Raw genomic sequence first — 22,717 nt, 5'->3', positions numbered from 1 at the left:
AGCCAAGATCGCGCCACTGCACTCCAGCCTGGTGACGGAGCGAGACTCTGTCTCAAAAAAAAAAAAAGAAGAAGAGAAAAGAAATGAATATCATATAGCAGTAGGCTATTAATAGTGCACTTAAGAAGTAAAATTTTGGAATACTATGAACTTACCGTTTTGTTTATAATCTATTCCTAAATTGTTTTTAACATTAAAACTACAGTAATGGCATGTGAAATATTTCATTCAACACAGTAGTAAAAGCTGATTTCCAACCTCTTTGTTTCAAGATAGAAATCTGAGATCAGTCCACTGGGGATGGTTGGAGGGACAGGAGTGATTTTAGGAATTGGTTTTACTTAAGATCTCTCTTGCCAGGTGCGGTGGCTCACGCCTGTAATCCCAGCACTTTGGGAGGCCTAGGCGGGTGGATCATGAGGTCAGGAGATCAAGACCATCCTGGCTAACACAGTGAAACCCCGACTCTACTAAAAATACAAAAAATTAGCCAGGCGTGGTGGCGGGCGCCTGTAGTCCCAGCTACTCGGGAGGCTGAGGCAGGAGAATGGCGTGAACCCAGGAAGTGGAGCTTGCAGTGAGCCGAGATCGCACCACTGCACTCCAGCCTGGGCAACAGAGCAAGACTCCATCTCAAAGAAAAAATAGAACATCTCTCTTGGGTTTATTGAAAGATGTAGGAAAATGCCATGGGGGTGAGGTGGAAGTAGGGTTCGGGGGCAGTGGGAGTAATGTATATTCTTTCCTAGAAAGGGTATTTGCCACAACTTGAGAGAAATTTCTTCTTTCTGATCACCTGAAGGGCACGGAAAATCCAAACTCTTAGGAGGCTGATGTCTAAGGCTGGGTTGAGGGGCTTTGCAGAGTGACTGCAACCCAAGTTTAGGTACCCACCTGGGCTCACCAAGGCTTTTTCATACAGAGGAAATGGAGTGGGATCTACAAACCCATCAAATCAAGTAGAGGAAACAACACATCCAAGCCATTTAACCATTTCTGTATCACATGCTGACTCAACCCTCAGTTTCCTCCAGTGGAAGTAAGAGGGAAACTTGGAACCAAAATTATGCAAATAGCAGAGCTAAGCCCCAGGTAGAGGCAGAGCACTACCTCACACTTTGTTTCTGGGGCTGAGAAATGGCTATCTGGGTGGACAAAAAAACCCAAATCGTAGTTTCTCCTAAGAGTCTCCCCTTGGTGACTCTTAGGAAATTGTTTGATACATAATACATTTTAGCATGTTAAGTTACACAACTAGAAGGAAAACCCTAAAGCATTTTCTTAAGTCTTAATCACACAATTAATAAATATAAAGGAATGGATTCAACAAAATACATAGAGAACTATATCCAGCAGGATGTGTTACCTTTATCTGGAGACAAGTTACAGACAGTGTTCAAGTTCTATTCCAGAGGGACCACCTAAGGAGATTATACATCAATCACACATTCACTTCTGATATATTTTCTCTGATATATTCTGCTAGAATGCCCTTCATGAATATCAGCATCCCACGTTTGAGCCAGATGTTGGGTTAGGCCCTATAGGCACAGAAATTGTCACAAATGCCAGCCTTTGGTGTGAGAGACAAGCCTTCTCATCTATCAGCAAGCATACATAACAAGGTTATCTTTGAGGTCATGGGGAAGTGGGTTCCCACAAGCGGGCAAGTGCATCAGCATCTCAGTATGGTCTACAGTCCAAGACCAGTTTGCACCATTTTAAGGTTATCCTACCTCAGGTAGAAGGAGGTGGGATAATGACCACATACTACATTCTTGAGAATCCTCAGACTAGGGTGAAACAAAGTGATCCACCCTCAGCTTGAATGAGTGGACACATTTAAAGCATGTTAGAGTGGCAAATAATATTCACAGCCTGTATTAGTTCATTCTCATGCTGCTAATAAAGATGTATCTGAGACTGGGTAATTTATAAAGGAAAGAGGTTTACCATTCAGCATGGCTGGGGAGGCCTCAGGAAACTTTACAATCATGGAAGAAGGGGAAGCAAACACATCCTTCTTCACATGGTGGCAGCAAGGAGAAGTGCTGAGCAAAAGGCACCCTTGTAAAACCAGCGGCTCTCGTGAGAACTCACTCTCACGAAAACAGCAGCATGGGAGTAACCACCCTCATGATTCAGTTAACTCCCATCAGGTCCCTCCCATGGCACATGGGGATTATGGAAACTACAATTCAAGATGAGATTTGGGTAAGGACACAGCCAAACCATATCACAGGCCTAGCTGGTCTTCAGGTTGCAGTTACTATCTGAACTCCCCTGAATATTGGCCAATTAGTACTGTCCTTTTCCTAAGGTAATAACCTCAATCAGGTTTGACTTCCCAATTTGAGTAGAACTTCAGAATCATTCAGTTAAAACACTAAGTATATTCTGCCTTTTGCTCTTTCATTTGTCTATATAGAACTGTACCTATCTGTATGTCTTTCAAGATCCTTCAATATGGCCAGGGGAAAGTGGTGGGAGATGGAGGTGCAGAAGAGGGACCAATTTCCACAAGGTAGTGAGAGGGGGCTTCTCTGGGTCCATTAGACTTAATCTGAAGTTAGAATGTTGGAAAGAAACCAGTCAGGTGAAGAGTAGCAGAGGGTGCATTCCAGGTGGTAGGACCCACATATTTGACAGTTCTGAGCCATGGGAGAGTCTGGAGTGTGAAAAACTGAACAGAAGCCAATGAATCAGAGCTCAGACACCAGGGAGAAAGAGTAGGAAGTGATTAATTTAAAGGGACTGCAAAGGAGCCAGCTCTTGTAAGGTGTTGTAAGTCATAGGAACATTAAACTCACAGTGTTTTTCTGTGCTGTAACTTTAAGTGCTATAAATTTAGAGTGTAAAATAACTATAGGCCCCCCTAAAGACTGAAAAATTGGTACAGAAAGAAGAAAGTTTACAACAAGCCTTCATTACATTACAGTTTGTAAATAAACTGTCTTTATTATTTCAACTTGTTGATATAACCTTGTCTCTGGAAAAATTGATTTTTTTGGTCTGAAATTGTTTAGTTTTCTTGGGTTTACAGAGAATGCATCATGATTTTCCAGTTAAAATATTATTTTCATTTAGTGGCTTTTCACTTAGCAGTAGGGTTTTCAGGAGTGAATTAAACATAATAACGAGGAAAAGGTATATTTCTATTCAGTAGCAGATAATTCTAGTATCTAAAACATTTATATATAATTCTGTCAGTTTTCTTTTTCTGCTGGCACTCAACTCATTGGACTTTATTTGTTTTTTAGAAACAGAGACAGGGTCTCACTATGTTGGCCAGGCTGGTTTTGAACTCCTGGCTTCAAGTGATCCCACACTTCAACCTCCCAAAGTGTTGGGATCACCCACATGAGCCACTTATACCCTGCCACTCATCAGAGGTACTTAAGATCCTCACCTGTTTTATGATTTTTTGAACTCGAGCTTATGTTCAGTGGAATTTTATAGGAATTATTTGAGGTCTGGATAGAAGAATATTCCACCAAAGAGAATATAATTTTAATCCTTCTAAGTGATTTATCTCTGTTGACTAATAACCACTTTAAATAATTGGCTTGAGGTTTTTTTGGATATCAGAGGAAGTGAGTCTTTTTATTCTACCTAGCATCTAGTTTTTGATAGACAAGTTTCCTTATTATACCCCTCTTCTGGTTGGTTTGGTTTCTCATTGTTGCTATTGTTGTTCACTTTTCACTGAAGATATAAGGCTTTCTGGTTTATGTGTAGGTCTCCTCTCAGCCTCTGCATGTTGGGCAGTCTCTTTTGTCTCCTTTCTCGTAAGCCCCAATGCAGCTTTTATTAAAAGGAAGCTCAAGTTCATTAAAAATCAGCAGACCCTTTCAGGGTAGGTGCTTACGTCAGGGTTCTCTTGCCTCTCTGGATTCATTCATTCACTTCATTTATGTTTACCTCTAAAGCATTTTCTTTCTTGGCAGCACAGCAATACATTTTTTTTTTTGTATTCAACATTTTCTGTTATTTTTCAATGGTAAGTTTATTTAGGGCATCTCCATTTTTTTCAAGCTTTTGGAATCTTTTGCTTTCAATTACTCTTAAATACAGCAAATTTATATTTTGCTACAGGTTCCACTCTGAGTCATTTTTTCTTAATAGATTATTACATCCCATTTACCTTTATTGAAAATCTTTCTAAAGTAGTTTGTAGAGGGAAACATTAATTTGTTCAGGTAAATAAATACAGTAATTCTAGTATCCAATAAGAAATTACAAATTCTAGATATGTGAGACTAATTAACACTGGAAAAAAGTAAAACCCCATAACCTTATAGAAATGTGTTGTTCTTGTGGTGGCTCATGCCTGTAATCCCAGCACTTTCAGAAGCTGAGGTGGGAGGATCAGTTGAGGCCAGGTGTTTGAGACTAGCCTGGGCAACATAACAAGACCCTGTCTCTACAAAAAGAAAAGAAAGACATGTATTAGTCTCCGTTAAAGCTTGTATAAAGCAAGCAACAAAAATGCTCAAATATACAAATGCATGGGTAAATAAAGCCCTGAACCTTAATATGGGAACCGTAAAAGCAAATGTGAATATGGCATTTCAAGACTACATAACTGAGAAGCAAGCCAAACTATAAAATAAATTAATTCCTGTAGAATAAATACAGAGAAAGCAAATGTAACTGTAAAAATGGAGCAAAACATGTTGCAAAATCCTGTGAATGTGAATAGATTTCTATATAGCCATAGAACTTGTAGATTAACAAATGGTTCAAGAAGAACTGGTACAATGGAGACAGAAAAATGACTTCCAATGTTACAACTGCTTATAGAAAAGACAAATATTCACTTATACATATGTACAACAAGCAATAAAAAAGGAAGAAGTCTAATAGAAATTGGCTTTTGAATGACCGTAATTATTAACAAGAAAATAATTTTAAAAGTATCAGATAGGTTCTATTCTTCATTCTCAAAATCTAGACTACCATTTCTGCTGGAATCCAGATTATATACTTCATCTGTGTCACTCATTGCATTAAAAGAGTCATCAGTCCTTAAACCAGCGGTCCCCAACCTATTTGGCACCAGGGACAGGTTTTGTGGAAGACAATTTTTCCACGGACCAGGGGCCTGGGAGGGATGGTGTCAGGATGAAACCGTTCCACCTCAGATCATCAGGCATTTTCTCATAAGGAGCACGCAACCTAGATCCCTTGCATCTGCAGTTCACAATAAGGTTCACACTCCTAAAAGAATCTAATGCTGCTGCTGCTGTGACAGGAAGCGGAGCTCAGGCGGTAATGCTTGCTCGCCCTTCGCTCACTTCCTGCTGTGCAGCCCTGTTCCTGACAGGCCATGGACCTGTACCGGCCTGTAGCCCAGGAGTTGGAGACCCCTTCGTTAAGAGATCAACCAACTCTTCAATATGTCAAGATTTATGTGGGTAATTATATCAGAGGAGAGAAGGCTCTGGTCTTGTCCTCTTATAAGGGCACTAATCCCACCATGGGGGCTCTACTGTCATGACCTCATCTAAACCCACTTATATCCTAAAAGCGCCATCTCCAAATACCATCACATTGAGGATTAGGGCTTCAGCATAAAAATTTGGGGGAGATACAAATATTCAGTCCATATCAGCATATGGATGGTGGTTGGAATATAGAAGAATAAGACTCTCCAGGTAGAGGGTATATAGAGTGCTAAGAACAGAACCTGGGCGTGACTTGCAATTGGAGTGCACACAGAGGAAGAGAAGTTGAGTAGGAGTCTAGAGGGAGTGATCAGAAATATGAGGGCAGAACCATGCTCAAAGGAACTCCAAAGGGCTTAAATTTGAGCAACAGTGGTACTCAGAGAACATTTGCCTTTGGGAGTCTCATCCTGGAGGAGAAGATATCTTTGTGTCTCTTATTTCCCACCAAACTAAGTGAACTTTCACCAGTTATTTCTAGTCAAAAAGGTAAATGTGAAATATTAAGTAGTCCAGTTGAAGCAGACCTTTCATTATTTGATCACTGAGTGACCTATAGCCTCAGTTCCAAATTCTTAAGATAGGGACAAAGTTACCTGTTTTATAATAAAGCTTAAAAAAAATTCCCTACCCTGCTCTGTCCCACTTGACCTCTGAAATCTCCTAGTTGGTCAGCTACCAGGAACAGGTAATGGTTGTGTTGAAATCGGCCCACTTTCCATACTTTTGGGACATGTTTTAAGGCTTCATTTGCAAATGTTAAGATCTTAGACAGTGCTAGTTGCCAAGAGCCACCTACAAAGGTAATGCCAGTCCTTGGACCCAAATCCTAGGGGACTCTAGGTCTCAGGTGCAGAGCCTAAATTAAGAACCAACTCAGTAACAAAATTCTCCTTAATCCTTGGAAGCTAAAGATCCAGCTTTGAAAAATGTATTTCCATGTAATATATTGATACTTTTGTTGTGCTCATTATATACTATAAAACACTTGCAATTCATTTATGCTAGTTGAGTCTCTTTATTTATTTACTTATTTTGAGATGGAGTCTCACTCTGTCACCCAGGCTGGAGTGCAGTGGGACGATCTGAGCTCGCTGCAACTTCTGCCCCTCCTCCCTCCAGGTTCAAGCAATTCTCCTGCCTCAGCCTCCCAAGTAGCTAGGATTACAGGCACACGCCACCTTGCCCGGCTAATTTTTGTATTTTTAGTACAGACAGCGTTTTGCCATGTTGGCCAGGCTGGTCTCAAATTCCTGACCTCAGGTGATCCACCTGCCTTGGCCTCCCAAAGTGCTGGGATTACAGGCATGAACCACCACACCTGGTCTTGTTGAGGATTCTTGCATCTATGTTCATCAGGGATACTGGCCTATAGATTTTTTTTCTTGTGTCCACATCTAGTTTTGGTATCAGGGTAATGCTGCCCTCACAGGATGAGTTTGAGAACTGGTATGAGTTCTTCTTTAACTGTTCAGTAGAATTCAGCAGTGAAGCCATCAGGGCCTGGACTTTTCTTTGATGGGAGACTCTGTATTACTGATTTAATCTCATTACTCATAGTTGGTCTTTTCAGGTTTTCTATTTCTTCTTGGTCCAATTTTGGTAAGTTGTATCTGTTCAGGAATTTATCCATTTCCATTTGGTTTCCAATTTGTTGGCATATAGTTGTTCATAATAGTCTCTAATGATCCTTGGTATTTCTGTGGTATTGGTTTAATGTCTTCTAGGCCCCTGCTGCTTTCAACACCCTGAAGGGTACAAAAAAAAAAAAAATTAAGGTCTTTCTTTCAATGATTTTATTCTTAATTAAGGAGAACAATCACATGAAGAAAATAATAAGTAAATGCTAAACTATGTTGTTCTGATTTTAAGAATGACAGTTTTAAAGGGAGTGATCACTATCAGCTAGAAGGATTAAGAAAAACATAAGGAAAGAGGTGAAAAATAAAGATCCATAGATATAATGAGCCCAGATAATTGATTAGTCTGGATTCCCTGGAACAATCCCAGCTGGAAATGTTTTGTATCATTACCTTCATGGGAAGCACTGGAGTTTCAAAATTTAACACTGACTAGTATAATAATTAAGGACACAATTATTCCAAAGACTTGGAACACAAAATTACTCCAAAGACTTGGAACACAAAAGGTTATCCAATTTAAACAAAAGCAACCTTGCAGATTTTATTCCTACCTTAAAGTAGTTTGCTGAGCACTTACAGTAATGTTCCAGGCACGGCAAGGAGCGACCTGCGTTAGCCAGGCAGAATGCCCGCCTTCACTGAGCTTATTTCTTTCATGGTTTTTTGTTTGTTTTTGAGACGGAGTCTCGCTCTCTCGCCCAGAAAATGGCGTGATCTCGGCCCACTGCAACCTCCGCCGCCGCCCCCGACCCCGGGGTTCAAGCGATTCTCCTGCCTCAGCCTCCCGAGTAGCTGGGATTGCAGGAGCCCGCCCAGCCACCCAAGCAGCTGGGATTGCAGGCGCCCGCCCCCCTGCCCGGCTAATTTTTGTATTTTTTTTTTTTTTTTTTAGTAGAAACGGGGTTTCACCACGCTGGCCAGGCTGGTCTCAAACTCCTGACCCCAAGTGATTCGCCCGCCTCGGCCTCCCAAAGTGCTGGGATTACAGGCACCGCGCCCGGCCAGTTTCTTTCTTTCAAGAGACACTGGCGTTCAGACTATCTGAATCAATCCGGTAACTACGCCCACTGAACACCTACTACGTGCCAGGTATTGAACTAAGCCGCCCTTCATATGCCATCTCATGTAATTATCTCAACAACCCTACCAAGTTAGCAGCAAGGTTTCCAGTTCTGCCTTCGAAGGGAACCTCCTCTCACCGGAGATCCCTATGACAGACCCTGCGAAATATTTTGCTGCATCAGAATGCTACAGGCCGTCAACTCCCTAACATGCGCAAAAGCGGGCAGCCGATTATCCAGGGTAGTGGATTATCCAGGAGAGTGGATTATCCAGAGGAGCAGGTCTGGCGCGATGCCCGCCCGGCTCAGCCCATCTCCCTAGCAACGAAACCCTTCCGCGCCGCGAGGTGGCTGAGCCCCGCCCCCTCCATTGGCGCGCCCTCGCCATCCCCCGCCCTGGCACGCGCTCTGCGCATGCGTACGCTCGCTGGCCCCGCCCCCTAGCGCCGCGGTCGGAGCCATTTCGCCGATTCCTCCATGCGAGTTGCTGTGCGTTTCTCTGTTGTCTCGGTAGAAGGCCAGAGTCACACACGGTCCTAAGAGCTGGGCACCAGGAAGCGAAGGCTGGTAAGGGAGAGACGTTCCGGCTACCGTGCGGGGCGGCGGGGTCGCGGGCGGGCGGCGTGGACCATGGCTCCGCAGCCGGCTTTGTTGCGAAGCGCGGGCGGCGGCGGCGGCTGGGGGTGGGGGAAGGGACGAGCCGCCCGCGGGTCCCCGGATTGCGGGTTGCGTGCGCGCCTCGCCGCGATGCGCTTGCGCCGTCCGGGCAGCCTGTGGCCCCCTCCCCTCCCCTCCGCCCAGCGTTTCCCGCTGCTGCCTCTAGCAGGCAAAGCCCGCTTCCTCCTCTGGCCTGCGTACGCCGGGGCACCGCGGCGGCTGAGGGAAGGGGGTGCTTCGCCTGTGGTGGTTGCCGCCGGGGCGCCACTGGCCTAGGGCCCTTCAGTCATTCATTCAAGCCACGAATAACTGGCGCCGTCGTGCAGGCCTTGTGGGTAGAGCAAAAAGAAATTGAAGAATGTAAAGGGAGAGCGCCTTTGGCTAGTATAGCGAGGTAAGGCGTCTCGAAGGAGGGAGGCTTTGAGTTGATAACCTCGGCCAACGCGAAGGAAAAGCAGAGCCTGCAGATGCGGAAGGGATTAGTTATCGCTTAAGGGCAGAAACTGGGCGGGAGCTGAAAGCAGGCCATGTGACTGGAGTGTGGCGAGAAGGCCTTCAAAGGAGAATGGGTTTTAGGGTGGCAAGAGTGGAAACAAAAACCGTGTAGGACAATATTTCACTAGCCCGGGTGTGCAGTAGTGGTGGCAGGAGAGATGGGGAGAAACGAATGGATAGGGGACGTATTTTGAAGCAGAAATGCGTAGTGGTGGAAGGTAGTAGATCTGGAGTCAGGCTACGTTTTCTTGAATTCTTGCCCCCCCCCCTTTTTTTTTTTTTTTTTTTTGCAAGAGTCTCGCTCTGTCGCCAGACTGGAGTGCAGTGGCGCGATGGCGGCTCACAGCAACGTCCGTCTCTCTGGTTCAAGTGATTCTCCTGCCTCAGCCTCCGGAGTAGCTGGGACTACAGGCGCGCGCCACCACGCCCGGCTAATTTTTGTATTTTTAGTAGAGACGGGGTTTCATCATGTTGGCCAGGATGGTCTCGATTTCTTGACCTCGTGATCCGCCCGCCTTGGCCTACCAAAGTGCTGGGATTACAGGCGTGAGCCTCCGCGCCCGCCCGAATTCTTGCTCTTATAATTAGGAGCTCTGTCTTCCTGAAGCAAGATATTCTTTGTCTCAGTTTCCCCTTCTCTAAAGGGATAGTGATCTTACCTGTACAAGATTACTAAGGATTAAGTAAAATAGTTCCATTTAGATGATCTATTATGGATATTGTTTGACACACATTAAGGGTTCTACAAGGGATAGCTATGGAGAATCTTCAGGGAGTGGACGACTCTCAACTTGTGCCAGGAGTAACTTGGTGGATGTCGTACCGTTTATGGAAACCGAAATGTAGGGGTAGGGTGTTGGAACAGATTTGAGGGGAAATTTAAAATTCTGTTTTGACTGAGATGCCAAGTTAGCATGCAAATGGGTGAGTTAGTGCCACAGTTGGATGAACTTAATTTTGGACTTTAAAGGGAAACGACGGGCGGGCGCGGTGGCTGACGCCTGTAATCCAGCACTTTGGGAGGTTGAGGCGGGCCGATCAAGAGGGCAGGAGATCAAGACCATCCTGGCCAACACGGTGAAACCCCGTGTCTACTAAAACTACAAAAAATTAGCTGGGCGTGGTGGCGGGCGCCTGTTGTCCCAGCTACTCGGGAGGCTGAGGCAGGAGAATCGCTTGAACCTGGGAGGCGGAGGTTGCAGTGAGCCAAGATCTCGCCCCTGCACTCCAGCCTGAGTGACAGAACGAGACTCCGTCTCAAAAAAAAAAAGAGAGAAAAGACTAAACTTTAAATATATGTATTTGGGCATCGATAGCATGTAGTTGGTGTATTGAACATTATGGGGTTGTAAGAGACTAGGGAGACAGGAGTTTGATAGTATAGTCCTTCGTATTTCATATTATTCATTCACCATGAGGGCTTGTTGTTTAATTATTAACGAGGTGGAATTTCCAGATAAACATTTTCAGCTTTCCACGGCTTTTTTGTTAATAGGACATTCCCTTCGCCACATGGATGACCAGAGTTAGACTGTGGCCACTCAGACGTAACAAATTTATGCTAGGGGTGCAGTTTGATGACGTTAGACTTAGGTGCTAACAAAATGCATCAAACGTGAAACGTGAAGCAGACGGTTTAATGCTGGTAATGGGATTTCTTCTCACAGCAAACTAAATTCATAGCATATTTTATTTTCTCTGGTTATAAATGTCTCATATCTTGCTCACAGTTTAGACTCAGCATTTAGACTGATAGGCTCCATATCTTGTGGTATTTTATAGACTTGTTGCACTTCAAGAAAACTTTAATATCCTCAAATTTTAATAAAAAGGCCTAAAAGGAGAGATTTGGTATAGAACATTTAAGTTAATAGGTTACCGTCTTCAGTACTGAGTGCTTAATGTATTTGAACTTTATTATATTATTAATACATGGCCTACAACTTTGGGGACAATGTGCTAGTGGTCATAATCAGAATGAGAATAAAACATTGAATTTATATGCAAATGATAACTGTTTCTTAATATATAGTAGTTTGGATTTGAATTTAGGCCTCCACGGTGGGTGACTTGGAAGTTACTTTTTTAAATCTTAGTTTCTTCCTGAAAAGACAATGATAGTACCCACCGTATCTGTGTGCCATTGTTGTGAGGATGAACTGAGTTAAATATATAAGGTGCCCGTTGTAGAATATAGGGCCTTATATAAAATACTTTGTAAGAAAAGATAAAAATCACTCTTAGTCCCCAAAGATAACCCTTTTAGGGGGTATTTCTTTCCAGTCTTGATCATGTATATGTACTTTTCATGAAGTTCAAATCATACCGTTTTGTATCCTTTTTCTTACAACATATAAACGTTCCAATTATGTCGTTAAAATTTATGGGGAGTCTTAATAGCAACATGATAGAATATCCTATGTTTAACCCAGATTCAGTAATCTAGATAATTGGTTCCTCCCAGTTTTTGCTATTATAAAATGCTGTTTTTAACTGACTTTTGTTTTCTTAGATCTGAAGAAGACACTTGAATCATGGGTGACGTTAAAAATTTTCTGTATGCCTGGTGTGGCAAAAGGAAGATGACCCCATCCTATGAAATTAGAGCGGTGGGGAACAAAAACAGGCAGAAATTCATGTGTGAGGTACTGAAGAATACAGTTTGCATTTATGTGATTTATGAGGTTCATTTTGGGGTTAAAAGAAAAATGTTTTCTGTTTGGAGATGTTAATGTGTTGCACATTAGGAAACGACAGTTCTTTATTGTGACTTGACTGCTATTGTAAATCATTTTCAAGTCAGCATTACTTTTAAAACAATCTGACAGGTAAATTATTCTAATTAGAGCCTATATCTTCCTCAGCTTCCTCAGTACCGGTAGTGGGGATGGGAAAAGTTGGATCAACTGTTTGCAGTTTTATAAGCACGTTTAGAAAGCAGAGCAATTCTTGATTGCTTCAAATCAAAGTGCTTAAATACAAATGGAGAGCTTGTTCATGAATATTACAGAATCAGATTTTAATGTGAACCTTCTGTTATATGAGAAAAAAAATCTGAGCCACTTACATTATTTTTGGATACAACACAATTTAAGCTTTTTCAGTAGCTCATGCATTCTCTTAGGTGTATTATTTTCAGTGTATTTATAGAGTATATTTCCTAAAGTTAGCTGTTTGTTGTCTCTTAATGGACTACTGAATTATGACTTTTTAAAATCTCAGAATTACCCAGGTCAGTCTCTTAGTACTTTTTTTTTTTTTTTTAAAGGTTCAGGTGGAAGGGTATAATTACACTGGCATGGGAAATTCCACCAATAAAAAAGATGCACAAAGCAATGCTGCCAGAGACTTTGTTAACTATTTGGTTCGAATAAATGAAATAAAGAGTGAAGAAGTTCCAGCTTTTGGGGTAAGTACCTATGGCGAAGCACTTGAGATGTATGTTGTAAAGTTGTACAAACTCAATATGCGTAAGAGACTCAAGATAGTAATTTTTCACTGTTTTCAGATATATCGTGTTTCGTAATGAAATTTGGCATCTTGTTTTGTCTCAGCACTGGACAAAATTTCTGAAGATGTGGATTGCATCCTTATTATATACCTGTCTTAGGGGCTTGAGAAATTCCATTAATCTTTGTGTCTTATGGCTTTATTTCATGTATTTATACACCAGAAATTTCAGAGTCTGTTATGTTCCATTCATTACCAATGATAATACTTTAAATAAAATAGAAAAATCAGTAATATTTTAGACATGTTTGCTCCCATTGACACTCCCCCTGCCCCGTAAGCAATGAGGTCTTGCTCTGTTACCCAAGCTAGAATGCAGTGACACAACCATAGCTCACTGCAGCCTCAAACTCTTGGGCTCAAGCAGTCCTTCATCCTTAACCCCCTTAGTAGCTGGACTACAGGTGCATGCCACCACTTCTGGCAAGTTGTTTGTGTTTTGAGGCAGAGTCTTGCACTGTCGCCCAGGCTGTAGTGATCTCGGCTCACTGCAGCCTCCGCCTCCTGGGTTCAAGCGATTCTCCTGCCTCAGTCTCCGAGTAGCTGGGATTACAGGCACGCTCCATGATGCCCAGCTATTTTTTGTGTTTTTAGTAGAGATAGGGTTTCACCGTGTTGGCCAGGCTGGTCTTGAACTCCTGACCTCAAGTGATCCATCCACCCACTTCCGTCTTCCAAAGTGCTGGGATCACTGGCATGGGCCACTGCACCTGGCTGACATGTCCTTATATAACAAAATAGTATTTTATGCAATGGAGTATTTTTGTGTTTTTAATATCATGATTATCTTAATTATATTATGTAAGTATGCAACAAATACCTCTGTCTAGTAGGTTGTTTTGGGGGGTTTTTGTTTTGTTTTTCTGCCTTTTTTCTTTTGGGGGCTCAATCAAACTCTTGGCCTCAAGCCATCCTCCCACTTCAGCTCTTCCCCAGTAGCTGGGACTGTGGGTGTGTGCCGCTACACTAGGCTCTAGTAGTTTTTAAGAAATAAGGGTTTTTTTGTTTGTTTGTTTTGTTTTTTAAGACGAGTCTTGCTCTGTTACCTAGGGTGGAGTGCAGTGCTCACTGCAACCTCCGCCTCCTGGGTTCAAGCAGTTCTCCTGCCTCAGTCTCCTAAGTAGCTGGGATTACAGGCACCTGCCAACATGCCCAGCTAAATTTTGTATTTTTAGTAGAGACGGGGTTTTACCATTTTTTGCCAGGCTGGTCTCGAACTCCTGACCTCGGCCTCCCAAAGTGCTGGGATTACAGGCGGGAGCTACGGCGCCTGGCCCACGCCCAGCTAATTTTTGTGTTTTTAGTAGAGACAGATTTTCACCATGTTGGCCAGGCTTGTCTTGAACTCCTGACCTCAAGTGATCCGCCCCCTTCAGCCTCCCAAAGTGCTGGGATTACAGGTGTGAGCCACTGTGCCCAGCCTGTCTATGCCAGTTTTAACAGGGTCCTGTTACTGAATTTTTGTATTCTGCCTTGTTTATGACAGTATTCTGACTCGTTAGGAAAGAAATCTTATTTCCTTCCATTCCTTTGACTAAGAACTTGATAGACTTACTTTCCGGTAGATTAACTGCTGGGTAATTATAGTATCTTACAGTCTTTAATTTCATTGGTTTGCCTATCTGTAAAATGAAGGGATTGGGCAAGATCATCTTAAAAATGCCTTCTGGTAGAGAAAACAGTTTTGCAAATGTCTTTTACATGTTTGAAGTCTCCCTCTATTCTTTATCTTTTAGGCTCTTCTCTATGGTCTTGTAGATCTGCTAGTGACAAATTCTCTTATTCTCTTTCTGAAAATATTTTTATTTTACCTTCTTTAAGAATATTTTCACTGGATGTAGAATTCTGGGGTACCAGATATTTTTTTCCCTCTTTTGGTATGTAAGTGGAAAAAAAAAAAAACAGTTTTCCTCTTCTCTCATACCACAATAATCAACAAAGAAGATTTCTGTGACTAAATGTGGGGTGGAGGTGGGGGACTTTTTCCACACACCCCAAGCAAGCAATCAGTTCTGCAGCAGACACTAGCAGGGTATCCTCCAGTTCAACTCTGACACTACCTGGAGATAGCGTCAGACCCCACAGGGTGAGGACTCAGTCCCACAAGACTCCCCAGCCCCTTCAGACACCACTTGCAAGTCTGGGCCTCTAGAACTTCTGACTAACTAGCTTCAAGTTATGGTTTTCATGACTGCCTCTTTGGGGTCAGTTAATTTGCTAGTGTGGCTCACAGAACTCAGGAAAACCTACATTTACCAGTTTATTATAAAGAATAATACAAAATACAGTTGGTGAAATAAGTAGGGCAAGATATGGCGGAGGCAGCAGGGAGCTCCCATGCCCTGCCTCGAACACCATTCTTCAGGAACCTCCACCTGTTCGGCCATTTGGAAGCCCTCCAAACCCTGTCCTTTGGTTTTTATGGAAACTTCATTATTCAGTATTGATTAAATCGTTGGCCATTGGTGACTTGACCTTCAGCCCTTCTCACCTCCCCAGAGGCTGGGAGGTGGGACCGAAAGTTTCAGCCCTCTAACCTTTCTTTGGTGGTTCTGGTGACCATCCCCCCACACTGAAGCTACCTAGGGCCTGCCAGCCAGCAGTCAACTCGTTAGCATACAGAAAGTCTCCACTTAGGAGATTATAAGGATTTAGGATTTCTATGCCAGGGAAATGGGATTGAAGACCAGATGTATTTTTTTTTTTTTTTTTTGAGATGGAGTTTCGCTCTTGTTACCCAGGCTGGAGTGCAGTGGCATGATCTCGGCTCACCGCCACCTTTGCCTCCGGGTTCAAGCGATTCTCCTGCCTCAGGCAGGAGTATCTGGGATTACTGGCATGTGCCACCATGCCCGGCTAATTTTGTATTTTTAGTAGAGACGGGGTTTCTCCATGTTGGTCAGGCTGGTCTCCAACTCCCAACCTCAGGTTATCTGCCCGCCTTGGCCTCCCAAAGTGCTGGGATTACAGGCGTGAGCCACTGAGTCCAGCCAGAGACCAGATAGGCTTTAAAGATAATATGACACTGTCTACTTCTTGTTTTCTGTAAGAAGTCAGCTATAATCAAATCACTCCCTCCTATATGTAATGTGGTAGTCTCTGTTTTTAAGATCTTTTCCTGTTATTTTTGGTTTTTAGTATTTTGTGTTGTGACCGGGCATGGGTTTTTTTGTATGTGTGCGTTCTAACTTGTTCAAGGTTTGCTGAGATTCTTGAATCCATAGATTTATGTATTTCACCAACTTTGAGAGACTTTGCTATTATTTAAGATATTTTTTGTTTTATTTTTTCTTCTTTCCTCTTGGTGTTTATATTTAAGACTTGATATCCCACAGGTCCCTGAGGCTCTCTTTCTTTTTTTTTCCCTATCGTTTTTTCCACTGTTTCTCAAATTGAATAATTTTTATTGATTATCTTCAGATTCTTTGATAGTTTTTTCTGTCCCTTCCATTTTGCTAAGCCCACCCAGTGTATTTCAGACACTACCTTTTTCACTTTTAAAATCTCCAGCTTATTCTTTTCTGTATGTTTTCTCTGCTGGCATTTCTTTTCATTCGTTATAAGTGTATGTTTGTAATATAAATATGGATTTCTTTTATGTCATGAAGCTTAATTCTAATAGCTGCTTTAAAATCCTTGCCTACTACTACTAACATCTGAGTCATCTCAGGGTTGGATTCTCTTGATAGGTATATTTTCTTGAGGTTGGATCACATTTTCCTCTTTGTGTATCAAATAATTTTTTATTGCATTCTGGGCATTGGAATATTATGCTGTGGAGACTCTGAATAATGTTATACTCCTCCAAAGAGCATTGATTTGGTTTGTTTTGTTTTGTTTTTAATCAGGCATTTAATTTGACTGGACTCAAACTGCAAATGCTGTCTTTTGGATGTTAACTCAGATCTCACCTCAGTTTTCTGATCATTTAGGACAGCCATGGAAGAGTCCTTCAGGTCTCCTTTGCTGGGCAGCTTGGAATCTGCCCTGTACATGAGTGGTTTTCAAGGGTTAGCCAGAGATTTCAATATACAGAATTCGGGGCTCCTCCTCTCTGGCTGTTTCCTTTCCAGCATTCCCTCACTTTCTAGCAGCTTTGCTTTCCCTGAACTCTAATTCTGATTCTTCAGGCCAAAAAGATGGTTTCATTGGAGGTTTAGCTGCCTGGGGTGGCTTCTCTCAGGCTAAAAGCTACAGTAAACTGGAATTAGACCCTTGATACTCCGTGCTTCCCCATTTTAACTTCTCTCAAGAATCTACCTGCTTTTTTCATTCATTTTTTATTGCCTGCATATAGTTCTGGTGTATTGTGTGTGTGTTTGTATTTTTTCCCCCTAAAGTTTATTTTACCTGCAGGAGGGTCAGTCTTACAGGAACTTACTTGGCTACAACCAGAAGTAATCCCCTAGGTGATTTTTGTATTATTATTATTTTAACATGGCTCAGGTGTTTCCTATTAAATGCTCCATGGATTTCCTACTTTCTTCCTTATTTCCTCTGTTCCAGCTACAGTAGCTGTACTTCTTCATAGGTCTTCAAATAAGCCCTTATCTTTCTGCCTCAAAACTTCTATACCTGAAGGACTCTTCCCCAGCTGTCCTATTTAACATTATAAACATTGTCACCCCCAGGTTACTTCCTAAACTCCTTCAATGCTTTATTTTTCTCCGTAACACTTACTTTTTAACTCAGTGTTTCTCAACTGGAGAACATTTTGTCCCCCCAAGGGACGTTTGGGGATGTATGGAGATATTTTTGTTGTTGTAACTCGAGGCGGCCACTGACATCTAGAAGGTGAAGGCCAGGGATGCTGCTAATGACCTACAATGCACTTGACAACCTCCTACAACAACGAATTAACCAGCCTAAAATGTCACCAAGATGAGAAACCTTGTTCCAACGTAATTTATTTTTGTTTCATTGTATTAGAATGTAAGTTCGTGAGGGCAGGGATTTTTTTGTTTTTAGTTCGTTGCTGTGTCCCCAACATTTAGAATGGTTCCTGGTCTATAGCAGATACTTAAATGTTTTTTGGTTGACTGAATAAATGAATGGATGAATTTGGAAAAAAAAAATTATAACAACCCATTTCTACTTTTAACCCCACTGTATTATTAGTCCATTCTTGCATTGCTATAAAATACCTGAGACTGCATAATTTATAAAGAAAAGAGATTTAATTGGCTCACAATTATGTAGGCTTTACAGGAAGTGTGGTACTGGAATCTGCTTGACTTCTGAAGAGGCCTCAGGAAACTTAGAATGATGGCAGAAGGTGAAGGGGAAGCAGGGATGTCCTACATAGCAGGAGCAAGAGAAAGTAAAGGGGAAGATGCCACACACTTTTAAATGACCAGATCTCATGAGAACTCACTCGCTGTTGCTAGGATAGCAGTACCAAGGAAAGTGGTACTAAACCATGCATGAGAAACCCACCTCATGATCCAGTTACTTCTCACCAGGCCCTACCTCCAACATTGAGGATTAAAATTTGACATGACATTTGGGCAGGGATACGTAACCAAACTGTTACCAGCTACCATCTTTATCTTACCTCCTCATTCTAGGGAAATCCTTTTTCATAATCACTTATTTCATCTGGAACTTACCCTTTCATGCCATAAATTGCATTTGCCAAAAGTGAGCATGTAGAGGATATTTTAAAATTTTTTTGCTGTGGACAATTGTAGATGTGTATAAAAGAATAATATAGTGAAACTCCATGTTTCCGTCATCTGGCTGCAACACTTTCAATTTTACTCATTTCTAACTACTCCCCTTTCTTAGATTATTTTGGAGCATCCCAGACATCTTATTCATCTGTTAATATTTCAGTTTTTAACTAAAACATAATTCTTTTTTTAAAAAAAGTATTATAATCAAACCTAAAAGAAAAATTTAAGAATAGTGTCAATATAATGAGATATCCAATTAATGTTTACATTTTCCTGATTTGGTAATGTCTGGAGATGTTTGAACTTGAAGGAGGTGTGTTGATGGCGTCTAGTGGGTAGAAGCCAAGGATGTTAAAAACTATGGTATTCAGAACAGCTTTCTGCAACAAATAATTACCTGGTTGAAATGTCAGTGGTGCTAATGTTGAGAAACGTTGGTCTGTAACCTCACCACTAGTTTTAGATACCTTAGTATTCTTTTAATTTGCTTTTTAAAATTATGAGTGAAGTCAAACATCTTTTAGGCTTTAAGGATCATTTACATATATATTTCTGTGTACTGCCTCTACATATATCTTCCCTTTTTTTTTTTTTATTGGATTCTTGGTCTTTTCCTCTGTGTTTGTTAATATATTAGCAATATTAACTCCTTACCTGTGATGTGTCACAAATATTTTTTCTCAGTTTGCCCATTATAACTTTATTTTTACTTGTGTTTTTTGCCATATCAAAAAAACTGGTTCATTGTAAAGTGTACACACGTACCCCCCCCCCTTTTTTTTAAATTTCATCAGCGTTCAGCTTTATTGATCACATCCTCCAACCCATCAAAATTTTTCTGTCTTCTCTGGCACTGGATTCTCTAATTATCTTTCTGTCTCTGACTGCTCCTTAATTTTTTTTAATCTTCCTCTTGGTAGAGTGTGGAACCATATCCTTAAGTATTAAGTATTCATACATAATACTACTCCAAGCTTGGGTATTCTGTCAGATACTTGTGTCTTTTTGTAATGAATGCATCAGTACTTGACTATTACCTAGGCTAAATCATCCAGCCTTGGTGACAGAGCCAGACCCTGTCTCAAAAAAAAGAAAAATGGCGTGGTGGCTCACACCTGTAATACCAACACTTCGGGAGATAGAGGCAGGAGGATCTCTTGAGTCCAGAAGTTCAAGACCAGCCTCAGCAACATAGACCCCATCTCTACAAAAATAAAATAGAAATATTAGGTGGGAATGGTGGTGGCTGCCCGTAGTCCCATCTACTCGAGAGGCTGAAGTGGGAGGATCACTTGAGCCCAACAGGTTGGGGCTGCAGTGATCTGTCATTGCACCATTGCACTCCAGCCTGGGTGATGCAGTGAGACCCTGTCTCAAAAAAAAAAAAAAGTCTTTAAATGGGAACAGATTGTGAGAATAGAAAAAGAAATAAATGGACTATAGCATTGCCAATATTGCTAAAATCTGTGTATTTTTGTTTAGATAGTTACATGTGTATTTTAATGTGATAAAATATATATTGTGTATACTATTTTATAACCTACTTGAAAAAGTATTTTCTCATATTGCTGACTCTTCCTTAGGCAGAGCCAAGATTATGCACTGTGACACTTTCAGTACTCTTATACCTCACCTATTTTAATTGATTTTGAAATGTTAAAAAAGGAAATCCTCCCCATCACTGGAAAATAGAAGTTACATCAGACACCTCAATTCTCATAGGTTAGGAATTTTCTTTTAGGTTGGTGTAGATAGAGAGTGAGGTGGAGAGGAATTTGAGGTCCTGGAGTGGCAAGGTGGTAGAAGGAGGAGGACAAGTTAGCATTGTGGTGCCAGGACTGCCCAATGAATTTTTCCTGTGCCTTGGTTATTAGGGCTGACCCTTGAATAGGTTCTACTTTGTCTCCATAACCCCAACCTTGGAGGAACACTATCCTTCAAGGTATAAGCTCTCTAGAAGAAAGCAGAAAAGAAAAAAATTCACAATGTACTAATAACACAACATTAGACATGTTGCTATATATATTGGCAGAAGCAAAGTGGTAATGTGAAAAAGTAACAAAGCGCCCAAAAAACCCTAAGAGACAATTGGAAATTTGAATTTAGATCTAAGTGAAAATTTTAAATTATGATCATAGACTATTTAGATAACAGTGTCTGGCAAAACTCTGGAGTGGTCAGAGGAACAATCATTTATTCAAAATAATATTAGTTATACTGTTGCACAAAAAACAGCTTTTTGAATGAATTAGCTTTCATCTCAGAATGAAACAGGAGAAATTAATAGCGATAAAATCAGAAATTGCTGAATTAGAAAGTAAAAATAAGTCAAATTTTTAAATGTTCTTTGCAAACAGAAATAGTTCATCCCATCTAGTTAAGGAAAAGGTTGTATAGATCTCAGTTCTTCATCCTAAAACCCATGTGGTTAGATGGGTTTAAGAATTCAGAATTTTCCTTAGTTTAGAAAACCAATATATTTTATGTAACAGCACATCTGAGGCAAAACCCTGTAATTAAACTTTCTTAATACGTAGTATTAATGATCTTATAAGAGAAAAATATCTACTCTGTGATCATCTTAATAAAGGCTTTTGAAAAGGTATTTGATAAAATTAAACACTAATGACCAATAAAATACTTAAGAAATGGAGTAGAAAGATACTTTCTTGACTGCTTTAAAAGGTGTTAAGGTAGTAAACACTACTAAAAATGAGCCCCAGAGCAGTGTTACTCAAAATGTTACAGTTTGTGAGGAGGTAAGTACAGAAATGAGTAAACATTTAGAAATACAGTATTGTGACAGGTTGTTCCCAGTGGATTAGGGGAAACAACCAGTTCTTCATTGCAGACATTTTGAGATGCACTGCTCTAGAGACTTAACCTCTAAACAAAGATGGTAATATTACAAAGAAAGGAGGTATGACACATGGGTCCTTTTAAGTATTAAAAGAATTTACTAGTCCCCGTGAAGGCAAAAGAACTGACAGCTGCCTTGACTTTTTCTGTTGCAGGTAGCATCTCCACCCCCACTTACTGATACTCCTGACACTACAGCAAATGCTGAAGGAGATTTACCAACAACCATGGGAGGACCTCTTCCTCCACATCTGGCTCTCAAAGCAGGTAAGGGACTTGAATCCATGCACGTGGTGGAGAATAAGATATACACAATCTTGATCACCATCTCTGTTTCTCGTTTTGGGTAGAAAGAACTGCAGTAAACTCTTGATGTTAAGAGACAACCCAAGGCCTTCATAAATTTGCACATATTACCAGATCATTTATTTTTTTCTTAGAACATGTGGTACAGCATAGTTCTTTGCTGTCATTGGCTTTTACTAAATTTTTCTCTGAATAAATAGGTTTTCCACAGGCTAGAATATTTGGTGAAAGAATCTTATGAATTGCCTTTTCTTGTTCCTTATTCTTACTAAATATATTGTTGACTTGTTTGTTTACCCTGTGGATCCAGGCCATTGCAGAATGACTTACAGTAGGTCCTTGAATAACTTTGTTTCCTTCAATGTTATTATCTTACAACACTGCTTATAGTCTTCGTTTCCAAGAACCTAGCAGCGACATTAATTGAGGACTTACTGTATAGTCACAGCTTTTATTGGGATGTCTACCATATGGTAGATTAGGATTTGGGTCATATTGCTTAAGTCTCATATCTACTGTTTATTGAATAGCAGTAGTATCTACTTCATATGATTGCTTTGAGGGATAAACTTTTTTAAATGCATGTAATAAACTTAGAGTTAATAGTCAGTGCTAGCTGCTATTTTTACTTATTTGGCGTTTTCATCAATAGTTACCTTATTTCCATCACTAGTCCTAGCAGGTAGCTATCTCTTCAGAGTCATATTTATCAAAGAAATGGTTTTATCATTTAATCTGTTGTTACATATGTAACAAGTTTAAAACAAAGCTATATTGATAATATAGGCTAAATTATCAGCCACTTCCTGTAATTCAACACTAAGATAGCTTCCCCCCTGCATATTAGCCTCAGAATTTGTAGTTGGAACCTATACTTCAGTGATGTAACACTTTTCAAGTAAGCCATGGACTTTTCAGGCTTCTTTCCAGATTGAAACCATGAATTTCTAAACATGGAGGGCCAAAATATTTAGTTCTTTTTTTTTTTTTTTTTTTTGAGGCAGAGTCTTGCTCTGTCACCCAGACTGGAGTGCAGTGGTGCAATCTTGGCTCACTGCAACCTC

The 22,717-nt window shown here is 41.0% G+C and overlaps 1 protein-coding gene and 1 long non-coding RNA gene across 4 annotated transcripts in view; one reads left to right on the top strand and one right to left on the bottom strand.

Annotated features, from left to right (window-relative positions):
- Positions 1-2,923: 2,923 nt before the first annotated feature.
- Positions 2,924-8,526, bottom strand: LOC129397483 (uncharacterized). Of its 2 annotated transcripts, XR_008624955.2 has the most exons (3): positions 7,642-8,516; positions 6,478-7,195; positions 2,924-4,423 (listed from the first exon to the last, which is right to left on the bottom strand). It is a non-coding gene; the product is annotated as an uncharacterized LOC129397483 (long non-coding RNA). The 2 variants fall into 2 exon arrangements; XR_008624953.3 differs by having other exon boundaries at positions 2,924-7,195; positions 7,642-8,526.
- Positions 8,527-8,549: 23 nt separating this feature from the next.
- DHX9 (DExH-box helicase 9) overlaps positions 8,550-22,717 on the top strand; it is a 48,729-nt gene continuing 34,561 nt past the window's right edge. Inside the window, exons 1-4 of one of the 2 annotated variants that reach the window (XM_003824743.5) lie at positions 8,550-8,718; positions 11,816-11,948; positions 12,572-12,712; positions 21,503-21,614. In XM_003824743.5, coding sequence (XP_003824791.1) covers positions 11,838-11,948; positions 12,572-12,712; positions 21,503-21,614 — 364 coding nt within the window. In that variant the 5' untranslated portion in view covers positions 8,550-8,718; positions 11,816-11,837. Of the gene's footprint in view, positions 8,719-8,806; positions 9,203-11,815; positions 11,949-12,571; positions 12,713-21,502; positions 21,615-22,717 lie in introns of those variants that run through there. The other variant, XM_055110719.2, reaches the window with a different exon arrangement.

This window comes from Pan paniscus, chromosome 1 (genome assembly GCF_029289425.2).
Source record: "Pan paniscus chromosome 1, NHGRI_mPanPan1-v2.0_pri, whole genome shotgun sequence".
Lineage (NCBI taxonomy): Eukaryota > Metazoa > Chordata > Mammalia > Primates > Hominidae > Pan > Pan paniscus.
Note: the sequence above shows the minus strand (reverse complement) of the source record. Positions and strands in the feature narration are given on the sequence as shown.